Below are 16,554 nucleotides of genomic sequence, written 5' to 3'. Positions count from 1 at the left end.
GACATACAATAAACTACATTTACATAAAGTAGACAATTAGATAAGTTCTGACATATGTATACATCCACAAAACTATCAACTCAATCAAGGTAATGAACATACCCATTTCCCCTGAAGTTTCCTCATGCCCTTTTGCAATACTCCTTTCAGCCCCAGGCAACCCAATGATCTGCTTTCCTTGAATACAGAAGAGTTTCCATTTTCTAGAGTTTTATATAAATGGAGTCATACAGTTTGTACTTTTTGGCAGAGGCATAGAGGAGGCTTCTTTCACTTGACATAATAAATTTGAGGTTTATCCATGTTGTAGAGTACAGCAGGAAAAGTTCATTCCTTTTTATTGCTGAGTATCCCACTGTATGGAAATATCAGTTTGTTTGGATTGTCGGCACTCTTTGGCTATTACAAATAAAGCTGCTGTGAACACTTGTGTACAAATCTTTGTATAGACACGTTTTCTTTTTTCTCTTGGGTAAATACTGAGGAGTAGAATGCCGGAATTATAGAGTAGGTGTATGTTCAAATTTCTAACAGATGGCTGTTTTCCAAAATTACGTTGTTTTACATTTCCACAGCAATGGATATTTCTAGTTGCTCTCCATTCTCATTAACACTTGGTATGGGCAGTCATTTTAGACACCTAACAGTTAGTAGTGGCATTGCATTGCTGTTTTAATGTTCATTTCCCTAATGACTAAGGATGCTGAGCATCTTTTCATGTGTTTATCTGCCATCTGTGTATTTTCTTTGGTGAAATGTCTGTCCCAGTCTTTGGCCAGAACTTCTTATGCATACTGTTTGCACTGTATATTTTTCCAATCATTTCTTTCAACCTTTGTCTTCATATTTAAAGTATGCCCCTTGTATGTGCATAAAGTAGTTATCTATTGCAGTATTACAAATCAGTGCAAAAAACTTAGTGGCTTAAAACACTAAGTTTCTAAGGATCAGGAATTTAGGAATGGTATAGACAGGTAGTTCTAGTGTGGGTTCTTGCATGGTGCTGTAGTCAAGATTCTGGCCAGGGTACAGCCATCTCATGGCTGAAGAATGTCCTGGTAAAGGTGACTTACTTCATGAGGACAAGCTGGTTGATGGGAGGCCTCAGTTCCTCTTTATGTGGGCCTCTGCAGGGTGCTGCTGGACTGTCCATACGGCATGAGAGCTGGCTCTCTCCACAGCCAGAGATCTGAGACAGCGCAAGCTGGGTGGCTTTATGACTTAGTGACTTGCTTCTAGCAAATAGAACTGGCAGGAAAGATGGTGTGTGGCTTCTGAAGCTAAGTTCAAGTACACAACATACATTTGGGTCTAGTTTTCCATCTATTCTGATAATTTTTGCATTTTAACTATTATTTATTCTACTAGTATGTTTTACGCAATCATTGATACAGTTAAGTTTGGGTTTACCATTTTAGTATTTGTTTCTATACTATTTGTCCTGTTTTGTGTTCCTCTTTGCTTGGCCTTTAAAAATATTGATTTTTTGGAATTCTAGCTTAATTTTTCCATTTTTAAGAAGCAATAATTAAGTTGTTACTGTAGGTATACAATATATACCCATAATTTTCCATAGGCTACTTAATGTACCATTTCCTATAAAATATAAAACCCCAGTAAACATAAAGATCATTGATTTCCTCCATCTTTTATTAGTTATTTTTAAGTATTATAGCTATATATTTTATAAACCCCTCAAGATAGTGTAGTATCTTATAATACAGGTTTGGTAGTGATGAATCCTTAATTTTTCCTTGTCTGCAATAATCTCTAAGAAGGAAAGCAAACTAAAGGATATTTTCACTTGATAGAGAATACTGTGTTGACAGTGTTCTCCTCCTGCCCCGCCCAAGAGCTTTAAAGATGTTGTTCCATTCTTTCCATGCTTCCATAGTTTCTGATGGAAAGTCAACTGTAAATCAAATACAGTTGACCCCTGAACCAAACAGCGGTCAGGCGAACTGCCCTCCTCCCTCGAGCAGCTGAAAATCCACATGTTATAGAGTTGGCCCTCCATATCCATGGTTCCAACCAGCCACAGATCGTATAGTACTGCACTATGTATTTACTGAAATAAATCTATATATAGTGGATCTGTGCAGGTCAAACATGTGTTGTTCAAGGGCCACCAGCAGTTGTCACCTGTGTATATTGCTGTGATCTTGATGCTTTCAAGATCTGCTCTTTAAATCTGGCTTTCAGTAATTTCACTATGATATGACTAGGCCATCTATTTATCCTGCTGGTGTTCATTGAGCATCCTAAAGCTGTAAACTTGTTTTTCATCATATTTGTAAAAAATCTGATCAGTGTTTCTTAAAATATTTACCTGCCTCATTCTTTCTGTCCTCTCCTGGGACTACCATCCATACCCATGTTAGACTGTTTGATATGAAATAATAGGTCTCTGAGACTCTGCTCACCTTTTCCTTAATCTTTTTTTCTGTTATCCAGACTGGGTAAGTTCTACTGATTTTTCGTCAAGTTCACTTTTTTTTTTTAAACCTCTGCCACCTCCATTCTGCTAAGATGATCTATAATTTTTTTCATTTCAGACTCTAATTTTTAGTTTTAGAATTTCCATTTCATTAAAAAAATTTTCTATATATACTTATATTCTTCCTCTTTCTTACAAGTAAATTTTCTTTTACATTATTAAGGATAGTTATAATAGTTGTGCAAATTCTGTGACTCAAATCAGCTGGGTGTTGGTCTTAGCTGATTGCCTTTTTCCCTTAAGAAAAGGTCACATTTTCCTGATTCTTTGTATATTGCCATGTTGTGAATGGCTGTCATGGATACCAAGTTGTGGAGACTGTATTCTGTTATTTTTCTCAGATGAGTAGTTTCTTTTATTTTAGTAGGCAGTTAACTCGGGTTGGACCTGAACTGCAAAAGGTTTCTTGGGCAGAAGTTCCAATCTCAGGTCAGATCTTCTGTCTTTAGCTGATGTGCTATGACTCTAGCCCATGCCTATGTGGTTTAGGGGTCACCCAGAGATGTGGGCAGACAGAATTTGGGGATCTCATCTCTCAGTTGGGAGCAACCCAGAAGGGGAAGAACCAGTCTTCTGGATTCCCAAGGCATAAAGGCTGTGGTTTTTCTACCAGTAACCTCGCCACTTAGCTTGACCCCAGAGTGAAAACAGCAAAAACAGAGCGCTTATGCCATGGAACTCCCTCTTAGTGCAGACTTCTGAGAATATGAGCCCATCTGTTCACTCTTCAGTGACTTTACCATGATGAGGCTTTATAGCTCTTATTTGTGGGAAACTGAACTGGTAGGGCCTTACTTATTATTCAATAGTGGAACTGGAAGTCTAAGTAAATGTATTTTGAAAACCTCGTAATCCCTGGACTTTAATGCTCAGTGGTGTATTGAGAGGAATTACAGATAGCTACTCATCCAGACAGAACCTGACTCCCGTAGCCTATGTGCATGAGCCAGAGACAGACAGAGAGCAGGGATTAAAATCAGCTCTTAGGTTAAGGTGTGAGGATGAGTCTGTGTTGTTACACTGATCAACTAAATGGTATGTAGCAACCTGTATGTGAGAACCAGGTTTGGAAGGATTTTCTTGAAAATATGTTCCTTCTGGATGGACCAAGGGGATCACAGTCTAGTCCAGCATCATTTGTTTCAATTCTTTTTGCGATATCTAAACCAAGTTCTGAAATTCAGCTTTTCCCTCACAAATAAATGCCCCTGCTGAGTCTGGAACTAAAGGAACATTTTACAACTAGGAAAGTTATCTTCCTTTGGTACTAAGTGGATATGAAGAAGCATTGGGAACCGTCTGCTTCCTCGAGGAGGCAGCCTGCCCCGGGCACCTGCTCGCTCTCTGTGGGTGGGCCAAACTGGGCCCTGCTGCTGCTGAGCAGTGTCTGCAGCTGCTTGCTGGGGCAACGAAGAAGGTCAAGGTGGTGACGGCGTGGCCACTGCTCCCTGGAGAGTGCCGAGCCCTGGCCCCACACAACCCCAACTGCATGTGAAGGCCCCATGGAGTCACACGTGAATTGTGGGGGCAAGGAGAGCAGCATGACCCTGCAGGCGTGTCTGCTGTGGCTGTCCGAGCAGACGGTCTAGCTCTGAGCAGCACACCTCCTGTCCACTGCCAGCATCCATGCAGTGGTGTCAGGGCCATTCCCCGCAGCCCCTTATGAGGCTGGGGTTCTGCCTTGGCAGTGAGCCCAGGAATGTTCAGGGTTACGTCTGACATGGCTGTTGCCACTGGATGCCCACCTGCGGCCAGATGCTTTTTACAGACAGAACTCTGCCTTTTCCCATCTCTGGGATAGATATGGTAGGCCAGGAGGGCCTCAGTCTGTCCTTCTAATGTGCGTCTGCTGAGTACACGAGCAGAGCTCTCATGTGGGCTGGCCTGCGGGGTAGCGGGTGCTGGGGGTGAGGGAGCAGTGAAGAGGGACAGAGTGGGGGCAGGTGCTGGGTGGTCTAGAAGGCCATCCAGCTGGGAGGGGGTCAGTTTGATGCCAGCCTGACAAATGGTGGTTTTAGGAAAGGGATCTGTATAACACATGTGCCCTGGTCACACATACACACATCTGCCCTTCACATGACCTGCCTCTGGCTCTGAGGGGAAGTTAAAGACAAACACTGAAACTTTGAGTAAGTGGGAGCTGCAGGTTATGTGGCCGCTGAAAACCCTTGGGAGTCTTCAATGTGAATGATATTTTGATTTCAAATAGCACTTAAAAGGCAAGCAAGGCTCCCAAGTCATGAAACTTGTGTTTCTTGGGAGGCAAGTCCATCTAGACCAGGGCTTCAAGCTCAGGAGGACCTACCACGTTGAAGCCCGGCCTCCTCACCTCTGGAAGGGAAGATTGGGCGCTGCGCGTCTGCTTGATGGCTTCCTCATAGCGGGGAGGGTCTTTCGTCTTGGGGACTGGACTCCCAAACAGAGAGTGCTGGACCACAAACTGCTGGGGCGGAGGGGGCGAGCCGGGCTGCGGCAGACAGAGGAGGAACTGGTTAGCCGGGCTCCGGCAGCAGCCTCTCCCCCACCGAGGTGTGGCGGACGGGGCCACCTTCACTGTGCTGACCGCCAAGCTGCCCCGGAATAAGTATACCCTGGGACTTTGGTCTCCTCGCCACCCCGCCACCCCGTGAATGCCGATGCTCAGCCTCACAGGCCCACAGGCCTGGGCTCTGGATGAACCTGTGCCCCGTGTGCACTGTCGCTGCCCAGGGGGCCAGGTTACCTTGTTGGGAGGGCTGGGGCCGTTCTGAAGGGAGGGCAGCGGGGTGCTTCGGGGCTGAAGGATGCTGTTGTTCGCCTTGTTGATAAAGGGCTGCTGCACCGCTGGAGCAGGTGGTCTCTGATAGGGCAGAACTGTACTGGATGCCGAGCTGGTGAAAACCTGTCATGAATAAATATTTGTTCATCAGTCTGTCCTTTTGCTTTCCCTAATAAAGAAAACCATGTTTTAGAACAGGGCTTAGCAAATCTTTTCTGTGTAAGCCACAAAATGTACAGTTTAGGGTTTGGGGGCTGTGTGGCCCCCATCATTACTGCTTTACCCTGGCCTGCGGCCCAGACGCAGCCTGGATGAGACATGAAACGGAGAGTGGGCTCAGGACAGCGCGTCCCCAGACAGAGGTGGGCTGGATGCAGCCCACAGGCCCTGGTTCCTGAGCATCTGTGGTCTGTCTTGGATGGCAGCGTGTTGTGGGTATGATTTTCCTCATCTCCTCTCGTGGCTCTTCATCTCATAACCACCAGGTCCACCTCTCTCTTCCAGGCTTGCTCCCAGGTGCCAAAGCCACACTTGTCACATTTACACACATACATTTGGGATATCTTGAATTGAATATGTTGCAAATTAAACTTTCCCCCTCTTCCCACTGCCCCCAACCTCTGAGGGAAAGTAATTCTTGGTTTTTCCTTTAATGTTGACACTTGATGGGGTAAACGGACCCATCAGTCTGCTCTGCTTTCCACCCTCAGCACTCACACACCTCAGACACGCCTCCGGGGCTGGGCCCTGTGGTCTAGTGTCCTGATCCAGGTGCTCACTATCCATCACTAGAAAACTGCCTCTGTGGTCCAGCTGCACCTCCCTGCCTGTCAACCCACCTCAACGATGACAGTCTCTCTCACACACACACATGCACGCACGTGTGATCGCATCCCTCCTATACTCACTCACTCTCCTGCCCTTGGGTAAAATCCTAATCTTTGGCTGGTGGGCTGCCCTTCTTACTACCAGGCTCCCTTTCCTTCCTAACTGAAAGGCCACACTCAGTTTTCCACTTTTCTTGAACATTTCTCCAAATCACTGCAAAGCCCCATTTAAAGTCTGCCCCCTTCTGAGCAGCTCTCTTCTGCTCACTTAGGCAGAGGTGAGAATTTCTTCCTGTGGAATTATGAAGTTTGTTAACTCCTCATCAAGAGCCAAAGGTTTTAGGGCCTTTTGCAAATGTATGGCCATAATGTTATTTTGTAGCTGTATTTCACAGAACTGGTTTGCTCATAAATATACTTTATACTACTGGTATTCTGAGAGAGAAAAATTTATCCTCTGTATTTGTATTTCTTGGGGCTTCCCTAGTGGCTCAGACTGTAAAGAATCTATCTGTGTGAGTGTGTGTCCTTCTAAACAGTACAGCTTTTCTGAGTGATGAGGTCTGTAGCTATACTTTCTTATTTATCTGTCTGTATACTCTTTTTCTCTCTCTTCCTTAAAAGAAAACTTTAGTCTTACCATCTGAACATTTGCTAGGCTTCTCACTGCACTAAACTGTTACTTGGGCCCACTTCTAACTTCTTGCTCAGTGCACTCCTCAGAGGATATTCCAAGAGAGCAGGTGTGTTAACATGACGGTCGCCGTCCCAAGAGGTCACTTCTGTCTGTTACTCCGGTTGACTTAGCCCAGAGAGTCCACAGTACTCTGGGCACATCACAGCTACACCTAATTATCTAGGTTCTTTTATGCTAAAGATTAAAACTCTGAGACTAATCGTTCTCAAGGTTTAAAATAGTAAGACCTATTTTTGAGGACTTAATATTTTTCTGGCAAGGAGATGTGCACATAGCTCCACCTACTGGATAAGCGGGAGTCTGGGTGACACGGGCCTGTTCAGCAGAACTCTTGGAGAAGTCCTGTAGAGGACTCTGAGGCCTAGATCAGCAGCGTCACTCTAAAGATGGGGAACCAATACTCAAGAGTTCTGCATGAGGCACAGCACATTGGCAGTGGTGAGCTAGAACGGCAGCCAGACCTAGGCTGCCTGGCTCTTACTCTCTGAGAAGGCAGACTCTTAAAAATACATAAAGATGTTGCTCAAGATAAACCTTTCAAAAAGAGTCTTTTTCATCTTCAAATATCTTTTCCCAGGGCACTTCTCCCCCTACAAAGTGATTATTTTGAAAAGAAACTCAAAAACCTTAGAAAATTCTATATATGAGGATTGAAAAAATAGTTTGGAAATTTGGAAGAGGAGCTTAACTGCTAAGGTGAGTGCTCTTTCAGATGGCAGCCAAATGCCCTCTGACCTGAGGCTCACTCGGTGGAAGAGGCATCACAGAAAAGAACAAACAGGGACTTCCCACGGAGGAGGCGCCTACGAAGACGCTCATTCAATGTTGAGCGGATGATAATATTTAATACAAATCAGCAACAGCCTGTCGCTGTCGGCATTCACCAACCTTTCTGACTTGCTGAGGCTGACTGAGCACGTGTGCTGGGAAAGCGTCTTGTTTCTGAGGTGCAGCCTGGGCCAGGCCTGAGGACAAGGTGGCAGTTGCTATCTGAGGCTGCGTCTGGATTCCTGTTTGTGGTGGAGTCTAGGAGGAAGGAAAAAAAATCAACTGAATTATCCAAATCAAGGTTAGAATGAAGAGTTTAGATGTGGGATAACTGGTCATGTGAGGCTCACATCTGAAAAAAAATAATAAGGTAAAATGTTTATATATACACACTTCAATTCATTAGTACATAGATTTGAACCCTAACTTGAAACTAGAGTTAAACACCAGACCAGTTACTTTCATGCTCTTACTGTTTCGTAAGTGGCTAAGATTTTCATTTGAAAGTTTGTGCAAAATCAGAACTGACAGCAGTTCCATACATAATAAGTCAGGTGTAGTAACTGTAGTAATTTTAGGAGCAGCAAGGAAATCTGTGAGGCCAGACTGTCCGAATTCCTACTTCTGAGCTGCAGCGTCTGTGCTCCCCAGGGGGACAGCCAGCCACGTGCTGGGCGCTCAGAGGCCCAGAATAAAATGCAGTTCCTGTTCCTTGAACATCACCTCTCGTGGAAGATTTGGACAGGAAAACGAATGCTTAGAAAAGCCATATTATACAGCAGACTTTCAATTTCACAGACACTCTAAAGATTAAACAGGGGAGCCAGAATTTCAGCACAGGCCCAGGGCCTTTGGGTCATGCCTTCTCACCCTGGGGCAGGGGACAAGACTGCTCCTCTCTGGGAGGTCAGGGTAGGGCAGCAGGACTCCACATGGTTTCTGTGGACTGCAGCCCAAGTTTTGTTGAAAAAACCTTCCAAAGTCAAGTTGCACACAATGGCTTCAAGTAATGGTTGGCCTCAAAGGAAACTTCATGCTCACCAGTGTTTTATCCTCTGTCAATACCAGCCTCACTCCTGAGTCTGTGCTCACATTCTCCTTAGTTTCAGCATCTTCACCTTAGTGGTGCCTTTCAGGAACTACATTTAGGAGGCAGAGACAGGAGTGGACGTGAGAGCAGGAGCCCTGGAGTCAGGCCTAGACCGCCAGCTCTGACCTTGGACAACTTATTCAACCTTTCAGGGCCTCACTTTCCTTTCTAGACAGGGGCTTTCTCACTTGGGTCTTCTAGGGAAAGGGAGGATTAAATGAAGCATGCCAGCTGAAGTGTTACACTTGGTGCTGTGCCTCGAACACAAGAAGTACCCAGTGACAGTCACTGTCATCACCATGAGAATGCCATTGGTATTTAAACATGTCTCCACATGCGATACTGTGTTCATTAAGGGTGAAAGGCAGCAGGAAGGAAAAGCACCCCGTCTGACTTTACTCTGAAAACAGTGTTAGCTGTCCACATCTGCGAACAACCCCCGACACATGCACGCGGTTCCTGCCACCTGGCAGCCGACTGGGATGCATGTATGAAGCAGCTCGGGTCTGTGTTCGCCACGAGCCATTTCTGGTTCAGGCAGGCTGTAAGGCAAGGAGTTAGAAGACACGCTTCACACCTGGAGTTGGAGGCTGCCTACGGGGAGCTGCACTGAGGTCACACCGGAGCCCTGGATGGACACAGGGAGCAGCAGCTGTGCAGTTTGCGTGGTCAGTAAAGCCTGCGGCTGAGCGACCCCGGCGGGCGGCTGGCCCTGGGAACTCACATAAAACTGTGGGACAAGGCTTGGTGGCTCGGCCGGGGCCACAGGCACCTCTTGCTTGATGACTACAGCCTTTTTGGCAACAAGGGTCTGGCCGGCCACTGGGCCAGGGCCGTCGGGGAGTGGGGCCTCGTCCTTGGTGGTGGAAGCGGTGGTGGCCCGCGTCGGGTCGGCCTTGGAGACTGATGGGGCCGGGGGCTCCAGGGGCCGCTGCTGCTGCTGCCCTCGCTTCTCCACCTCCAGCTGCATCTTCAGAACTTCCACGAGCTTCTGCTCCTGTTCCAGTTTCCGCTTCAGCTCCTCGATCTGCTTCTCCTTCTCCTGGAGCTTGCGGTCCTTCTCGGCCGCGTCCAGCTCCAGGGTGGACAGCGTACTGCTGGTGGGGCTGAGGCTGTCCTCGGTGCTGGTCGCCCGCAGGGGAGACGAGCACAGGAACTGCGACGGGGACATCATGGTCATGATCTCGGTGAACGTGTCGGCCATGCTCGTGTCCTCAGCACTGAGGCTGGACTGTTCGGAAGGCGCGGGTGAGATGGGCAGCGGGGAGCTACCACTGTCCACGTGTGCCGCGCTGCTGCCGCCAGCGGGGGGCAGGTCAGCCTTGAAAGTGGAGCCTGAGCTGGTCACAGAGTTCTGTAGTGTTGTCACAGGCAGGGCCACCGTGACTTCGGGGTTGCTGGGGACGACGGCGGGTGTGGGCACAGCTATGATGCCACTGGCAGCAGGGCCGCCGCTGTTCACTTCCTGGTAGGGTTTCAGGCGTTCAATGAGGTCCAGTTTGGTGCCTGACACGGGGAGACCCCTTAACTTCAGCTCTGTCTTCAGCTCTGATACCTGGAAGTACAAATCAATCAGATTGCTTTTTTGGTGTTACGACCTTCTGACAAATCTACAGCACACCTCTGTGCTGGAAAAGGTGCCTACATCTGTCACACGGCTCTGTATGACTGCATGTAAGTGCGACATGTTTTTTTTTTTAAACACACAAAAACACAGAATTATAGATGTAAAGGACCTGAGAGGCCAGTGATAAAACAAGGGTTATTAAAGGCTAATTCCTTTGCTACCTCAAAAGATTTACTACCAGAAATGATAACAGTTACATTTACTGTGTAATTGCCATGGGCCAGGCACTGCCAGAAGAGCTTTATTCTTTCGGTTAACCTTCACATGAGGTGTAGGCATTATTATTCCCGTTTTACAGGTGGGGAGAGAGGGCATGTCACTGGCCCAAGTTATCACAGATAACAGAAGGCTGCGTAGGGGTGGAACCCAGTAAAGAGGGCCCTGGAGATCATGTTCACCTGTTACACCTTCCTCTTCTCCCAAACTTCGCAACAAGCAGGGAGAAAGGTGCTTGCTCATGGCATTTGCTCAATAAATGGAAATTTATTACTTGTCATTTTAAAGGAAACTTAATGGATGTAAAAAGAAAGTACTTCTATAATGGTTATCCTATTGCTGGTAAAGTTGAAGGTCTATTAGAAACTGCCTACACCTGCTGGACAGATCTGGCATAGTTTACAGTTCTGTGGTTCTTATAGGTGAATAAACCCCACTTGAAATGATCACCTTTAGGTCATCCAAGCTCGATGGCAGAGGTCCTGGCTTTCTCACAGGAGCAGGTGTATTCTGTCTTGGTGTGTTAGATGTGGTAGTGTTCAAAGCTGGATTCCCACTGCTGCTGTTCTTGTCATTGAGTGGCCTTCAAAAGAAAAAGAAAATTAGATTTTCTAATAAAATGATTTCTGAGGTTGACATTGCTCCTGTTAACAATCTGTGAACTTACAAAGAGAAAACTACCTGGTCATGGGTTGGCTGACTCAATATGGTAGAGGTGTCAGTCAAATTAGACCCCAATCAAAATCCCTGCAGGTTTCATCTGTTTGCATGCTTGGTAAAAAGTTAGACGATGATTCAAAGCTTTATATGGAAATGCAAAGGACCAAAAAGAGCCATGGCATCTTTAAAGAAGAAAAGCAAAGCTGGAAGCATCATACTACCAGACAGCAAAACTTATTACAGAGCCAGTTATGAAGATGATGCTGATGCAAGGACCGGACAACAAATGGGAGAGATCAGAGAATCCAGAAACAGACACTGTATACAAGGACAAAGGTGACATGGCAGTGTAGTGGGAAACGGTGGTCCTTCCATCACTGGTAATGGGCCAAAGTGGACAGTCAGTCAGTCACATGAGAGGAACAGGGCTCTTGATCAATCCCTCGCCTCACACCATCCCAAAACCTAAATATGAACTGGAAAACAAACTTTGAGAAGAAAACTTAGGATAGTATCTTCATAGCTTTTGATAAGCAAAGATTTCTTAGGACACCCAAAAGCACTCAGATATCTTTCAGAGGGTTAAAAATCAAGCCCCAGGAGAAGCTGTCTGTAATAACATACTTCTGACAGATGCCTCATCTAGAATACACACAGAAGTCTTGCAAATTATTGACAGTAAGAAAAAGAAAAACCTACTGGGAAAATCGTGAACAAACATATCACAAATGATCAATAAATATATGAACGAATGCTTAACTTCATCAGGTATGAGGAAAATGAAAACCACAGCAAAACAGCACTGCACACCCAGCAGAGCCGCTGTGATAATGTCAGACTGACACCACCAAGTACTTGGACAACCACAACCCTCATACACAACTGGTAGAAGCAGAGTTAGTACAACTGCTCTGGAGAACTGTTTAGTATCTACTAAAGAAACACCATACCCATCTGATCCAACAACTCCATTTCTACATCAACACCTGACAAAGACACAAATGTGAACCAAGAGATGCAGGTTAGGAGATTTACTATGGCATTATTCATCAGAGCCGCAACCAGCTGTCCCAACAAGAGGATGTTGGGTGGATGAACTATGAAACAGACAACAATAAAAATTAGCTGCTGCTGTTTGCATGAATAAAGACATGACTCACGAACACCATGTTGAGCAGAACTAATCCATGGATTCAAATCAGGGTCGTCACTGAGGGGGGATGTGCCCCAAGGACAATGGAGCTGACAGTGTTCCTCTTCTTGATGTAGCAGCGTGCTTACTTTGGCATCAGTTTTCACTTATAATTTATGGACTTCTCTAACTTATACTACATTTTAAAAAGCTTATTTTGAAAGTGTTGGTGAATCTGTTGTACTTTTTCCCCTAAACTTTTCATGCTGCAGACAGGTTCTTTTGATGCCTTCTGGCTGTGATATGCTTGGCAACAAGAGCATTTTCTTTTCTGGCTGGTTGATGCTCATTAGAGAAAGGTGCATGTGGTCGTCGACGCCGTACAACCAATACCATTGCAGCCTCAGGCTTAACTGTCAGTAGAAGCTGTGGTACTGAAGCTTGGTACCAAAGAGACGTTGAATTCCATATTCTGAAGCAGGGATCTGAGGTGACGGTGCCTCTGGGGTGAGGTCCACGGCTGGATGAACTTTCTCAAATGGGTTTTAAGAAGCCTGTGTTTAAAGCCAGTTCTGGACTTGTCAACAGCTAACTCTTGACTTGCATCTGAGACTTTTTAAACCTGCCTGCATTATGCTGAAATTAAGTACTTGAAGTTTGAATGAAATGACAAATATTTTAAAATATATCACTATTCTTTCTAAAGAGTCAACTTTTAAAAACCATATTTTCAAATTACGAAATCATTTTAATCATTGTTTCTCAGCCTTATGTTCACTACTGTCCCCCAGAAAAGCTCTTTAGATAATTTTTCTAATCACTCTCTCTGAAATTTTAATACCAGAGACGCATTACATTCTTGTTCATGTACATAGGTCTGTGCTTTATCACATAAAAACTGTAAAACTGCCTCCAAACAACTTTTGCTTCTTCATGAATGATATCTTCTCCTTGAGAATGTGTAATTTAAATTTTTAAAAATTAATTTATCTTTGGCTGTGCTGGGTCTTCACTGATGCACACGGGCTTCCTCTAGTTGAAAGTGGGGGCTACTTTCTAGTTGCAGAGTAGGGGCTTCTCACTGAGGTAGCTTTTCTTGGTGCAGAGCACCGGCTTGGCTGCCCCATGGCATGTGAGAGCTCAGTTCCCAGGCAGGGATCGAACCTGCATCCCCTGCACTGGCAGGTGCATTCTTAACCACTGGACCACTGGGGAAGTCCCCAGTGTAAACTATTTATTTTAGTCATGCTGAGATTCTAGAATACTCATTACTATGATTAACAGTATAGTGTTTAATTCAAGTTTTAAAATAACAAAAATAAGTTGGTTTATTTTTCCCCCAAATCAACAGAGGGGGAAAAGGTAGGGGGGATACTTGATGAATGCAATCACTGCGTGGCTGGGGATCCTGAGGTCCAGACACCTGCTGGGACCCTTCCCTTCTGTCAGTACGTGGCCATGTGGGAACTAAAGCCCCATGTCTCCAGGCTCTTGCTTCTCCCAAGATACCAAAGGGCTTTGTTATCAGTAAAGTTCCACCACTGTGGGCACTACAAAACTCCCACATTTGGTTTCTTATATTGAATTTTGGTAAAAGGAAACAATGTGTTTGAAAACAACATCTCCATTTTTAGGATCTGGAGATTACACAAAACTGGTGTCCGGTGAAATAAGACACAGAAATGAGAGCTCCTTCCTCCTCCGAGTTCTTGGATCTTTGTGGATGACGCTTTCTTGGGGCAGGTGGCTTGGCGAGTTCAGTGGCGGGAGTGTTTGAGGAGAGGGGAACTAAAGCCTTCATGGAAAGACAAAGAACTTTCGAGTTTGGGTGCCCACCACCCCCCTCCCTCTGCCAGATGTTTCTTCTCATCTGCAAAGCTGGCCCCACACAATTTCTTACATTACAGAAAGGATTATGTCATTAAGACACCACCTTTTATTGGCTCTTCAGTTACCAGTTTCCTCAACAGGGCATGGGGTCAGTCTTATCGACTGTGAGTCGCTGTGAGGATGCTGCTGAGCACGTGGTTGGGGTGCCGAGAGCACCCCTACTGTCCTCCTCCCTCACTGGGGTCCCACGGCGGCGGGGGCCGCCTCCCCGGTCCTGGATGAAGCTGTAAAGCAGCAGTGGTTTGTCTTTGATGTTCGTCCAGTTCTCTGGCCTTCCCTGGGTCCCTTCCAATGTCAACAGCTCTCTCGGGCCTGCCTGCTCTTAAAATAAAAACATGCTACAAACACTCTTTTCTTCCTTCATCTCTGTTGCCCTGATGTTTCAGATTTAAGCACTTCACAGGAAGGTCTGAATGACTAATAGGTCTAATCTTCCTCAAGATATTTGGGTCTTCAAAGAAAAAAGTGAATTGATAATTCTTAGCATATGAGGAGATTATTTCTTACAGAGAAGCTTTTTAGTAAGCCTTAATCCTTTTCGACTCCTAGAAAATACAGGCTCTCCATGGAGGAAGGCTTAGCCTATGTGTAGAAAACACAGGCTTCTACAGATCATGTGGTCATATATTGAGTGGTTGGATCAGAGTATAATTTTTTCCTTGTCATGAGATTTTGGATCTTTTTCTAGAGTTTCTTTTCTCAAGTTGACTGTAAATAATTCCTTTTTCCTGAAAAGTGAATGAAATGAAGGACAGAGACTTTGCATTTTTATCTGTTTTCCAGAACAGTGTTCTGAGGATGTGTAACCAGTGATTTCCTCTAGTACATAATCAAAATTAGCTGTGGGTGTCCTGCTATGAGAGTTCAGTTTCAGAAATCTTCAGAACTCACTCCCTCTGTCCTTCCTGCTTGGGCTCAAACTTTGGACACATGTTCCTTTTTCATAGTTGTTGGTCATTGAGACCTTTTATCGTCTTTTGGGACTCCTGCCACCTGCTCCTTTCCTTCCCATTCTCAGTATACCTTCATACTCTTGTATCTGCTTTATTGCCAAGCTTCTAACTGGCTTTCCTACTTCCAGACTCCCCTCCAACACTGGCATCAGACTGTTCCTTCTTGCATTTTGATTTTACCTTGTCACCATGGTCCTCTGAAACATCCACCATATCAAGATTAAAGTCTTCCCAACTTCACGTTTCTCTAGACATTGTCAAATCTGTCTTCTGCTTTCAAAATGAGTCATACTCTTTACTCAGGCCATTTTTCTCACCATGCAACATAAACAGGCATTGCTTGCTCTAACTCCCTCTGTGTTTGTGCTCAGATCATTCCTCTTGGCTTGGAAGGGTCCTTCCCAAGTTTCAGGCCCTTTCCCTCCTGCTTTTTCCATAAAACTTTCCTTGACCACTCCAGCATTTATGCTCAACTGTTTTTTTTTTTTTTAAATTTAAAGTGCTTATACTAGGTTTACACTTCTTTTGCTTTTCTCATAGCACCTAATATTATTCAAGTAAACAAACAGGCAAATCTTTGCTGGATGAAAAGTTGTTTCTAACTTGAAAAGTTCAGAACCTGTTATGGAGGACAAAAAGTGAACTGGAATGCAGACTTTTCTCATGTAGACTTGACACTATGGGCTTTGATGACAACAGAATAGAAATAACCGCTGAGCACACGTGCGTCACGGCGTGCAGCCTTCAGACACCAAGGGCTGCTCGTACAAACCACAGTAAACCCGGCCACGAAGCGTACTTGAGCGGCGCGGGCAGGATGGTCTGGTAGTTGTAGTGCTGCTGCTGCTGGCTCAGGATCTGCAGCTGCAGGAAGAGCTGCTGCTGCTGGAGCAGCCGGGCGTAGTTGGAGTCCATCTGCGGCTCATTCCTCTCCCCCTTCTGATCCGGCGGAATGTACTGGTGGTACTTCAGCTTCTTCACCCGGGGCTTGGGATCTTTGCACTTTTTGCTACGGTGTTTGTCATTCGGATTCTTGGGATGGCTTTGCTATTTTCGAGAAAAAAGAGAACATTTTAAGAGAAAGCTGTCTATTCTACTGTGTGCATATCTGATTTGAAAAGGAAAAAAAAAAAAGTAACGCACCTTGGAAATTGGGATTGCCTCTCTGGAAAGCAGTACACTAAACACATTGTAGAAGCTGTGAGAACATTCGTGTGCTCCCTGTGACCAAAAATCTTGCTCCTAAGAACTTACTTCTCCTGCTGCATTGTTCCCTTAGACTAAGGGCAATATGCTCAGTTCTGCATCATCTATGCAAGTTCAACAAACATTTGCTTTGGGTCCTGTGTAGACACTGCCTAGTGCTTACACATTACAATCTCCTTGTGAAAAAAGAGGCTTCACACTAAACATACAATAGGGAAATGATTAAGTGTATT

At 45.3% G+C, this 16,554-nt stretch overlaps 1 protein-coding gene and 1 long non-coding RNA gene across 13 annotated transcripts in view; one reads left to right on the top strand and one right to left on the bottom strand.

Annotated features, from left to right (window-relative positions):
• The window catches only part of MRTFB (myocardin related transcription factor B), a 219,214-nt gene that overhangs the window by 8,254 nt on the left and 194,406 nt on the right, over positions 1-16,554 (bottom strand). For 7 of the 8 annotated variants that reach the window (XM_061152870.1, XM_061152869.1, XM_061152867.1 and 4 more), the window contains 6 exons: positions 15,915-16,162; positions 10,931-11,063; positions 9,215-10,192; positions 7,668-7,805; positions 5,220-5,378; positions 4,827-4,964 (listed from right to left, as the gene is read on the bottom strand). In XM_061152870.1, the coding sequence (XP_061008853.1) occupies positions 4,827-4,964; positions 5,220-5,378; positions 7,668-7,805; positions 9,215-10,192; positions 10,931-11,063; positions 15,915-16,162 (1,794 nt within the window). The remainder of the gene's footprint in view (positions 1-4,826; positions 4,965-5,219; positions 5,379-7,667; positions 7,806-9,214; positions 10,193-10,930; positions 11,064-15,914; positions 16,163-16,554) is intronic. The other variant, XM_061152868.1, reaches the window with a different exon arrangement.
• The window catches only part of LOC133063465 (uncharacterized), a 75,142-nt gene that overhangs the window by 38,336 nt on the left and 20,252 nt on the right, over positions 1-16,554 (top strand). The window lies entirely within an intron of this gene.

The sequence above is a fragment of the Dama dama genome, chromosome 10 (assembly GCF_033118175.1).
Source record: "Dama dama isolate Ldn47 chromosome 10, ASM3311817v1, whole genome shotgun sequence".
Taxonomy (NCBI): domain Eukaryota; kingdom Metazoa; phylum Chordata; class Mammalia; order Artiodactyla; family Cervidae; genus Dama; species Dama dama.
The sequence above is the reverse complement of the archived record's forward strand: the minus strand, read 5'-3'. Positions and strand labels throughout refer to the sequence as shown.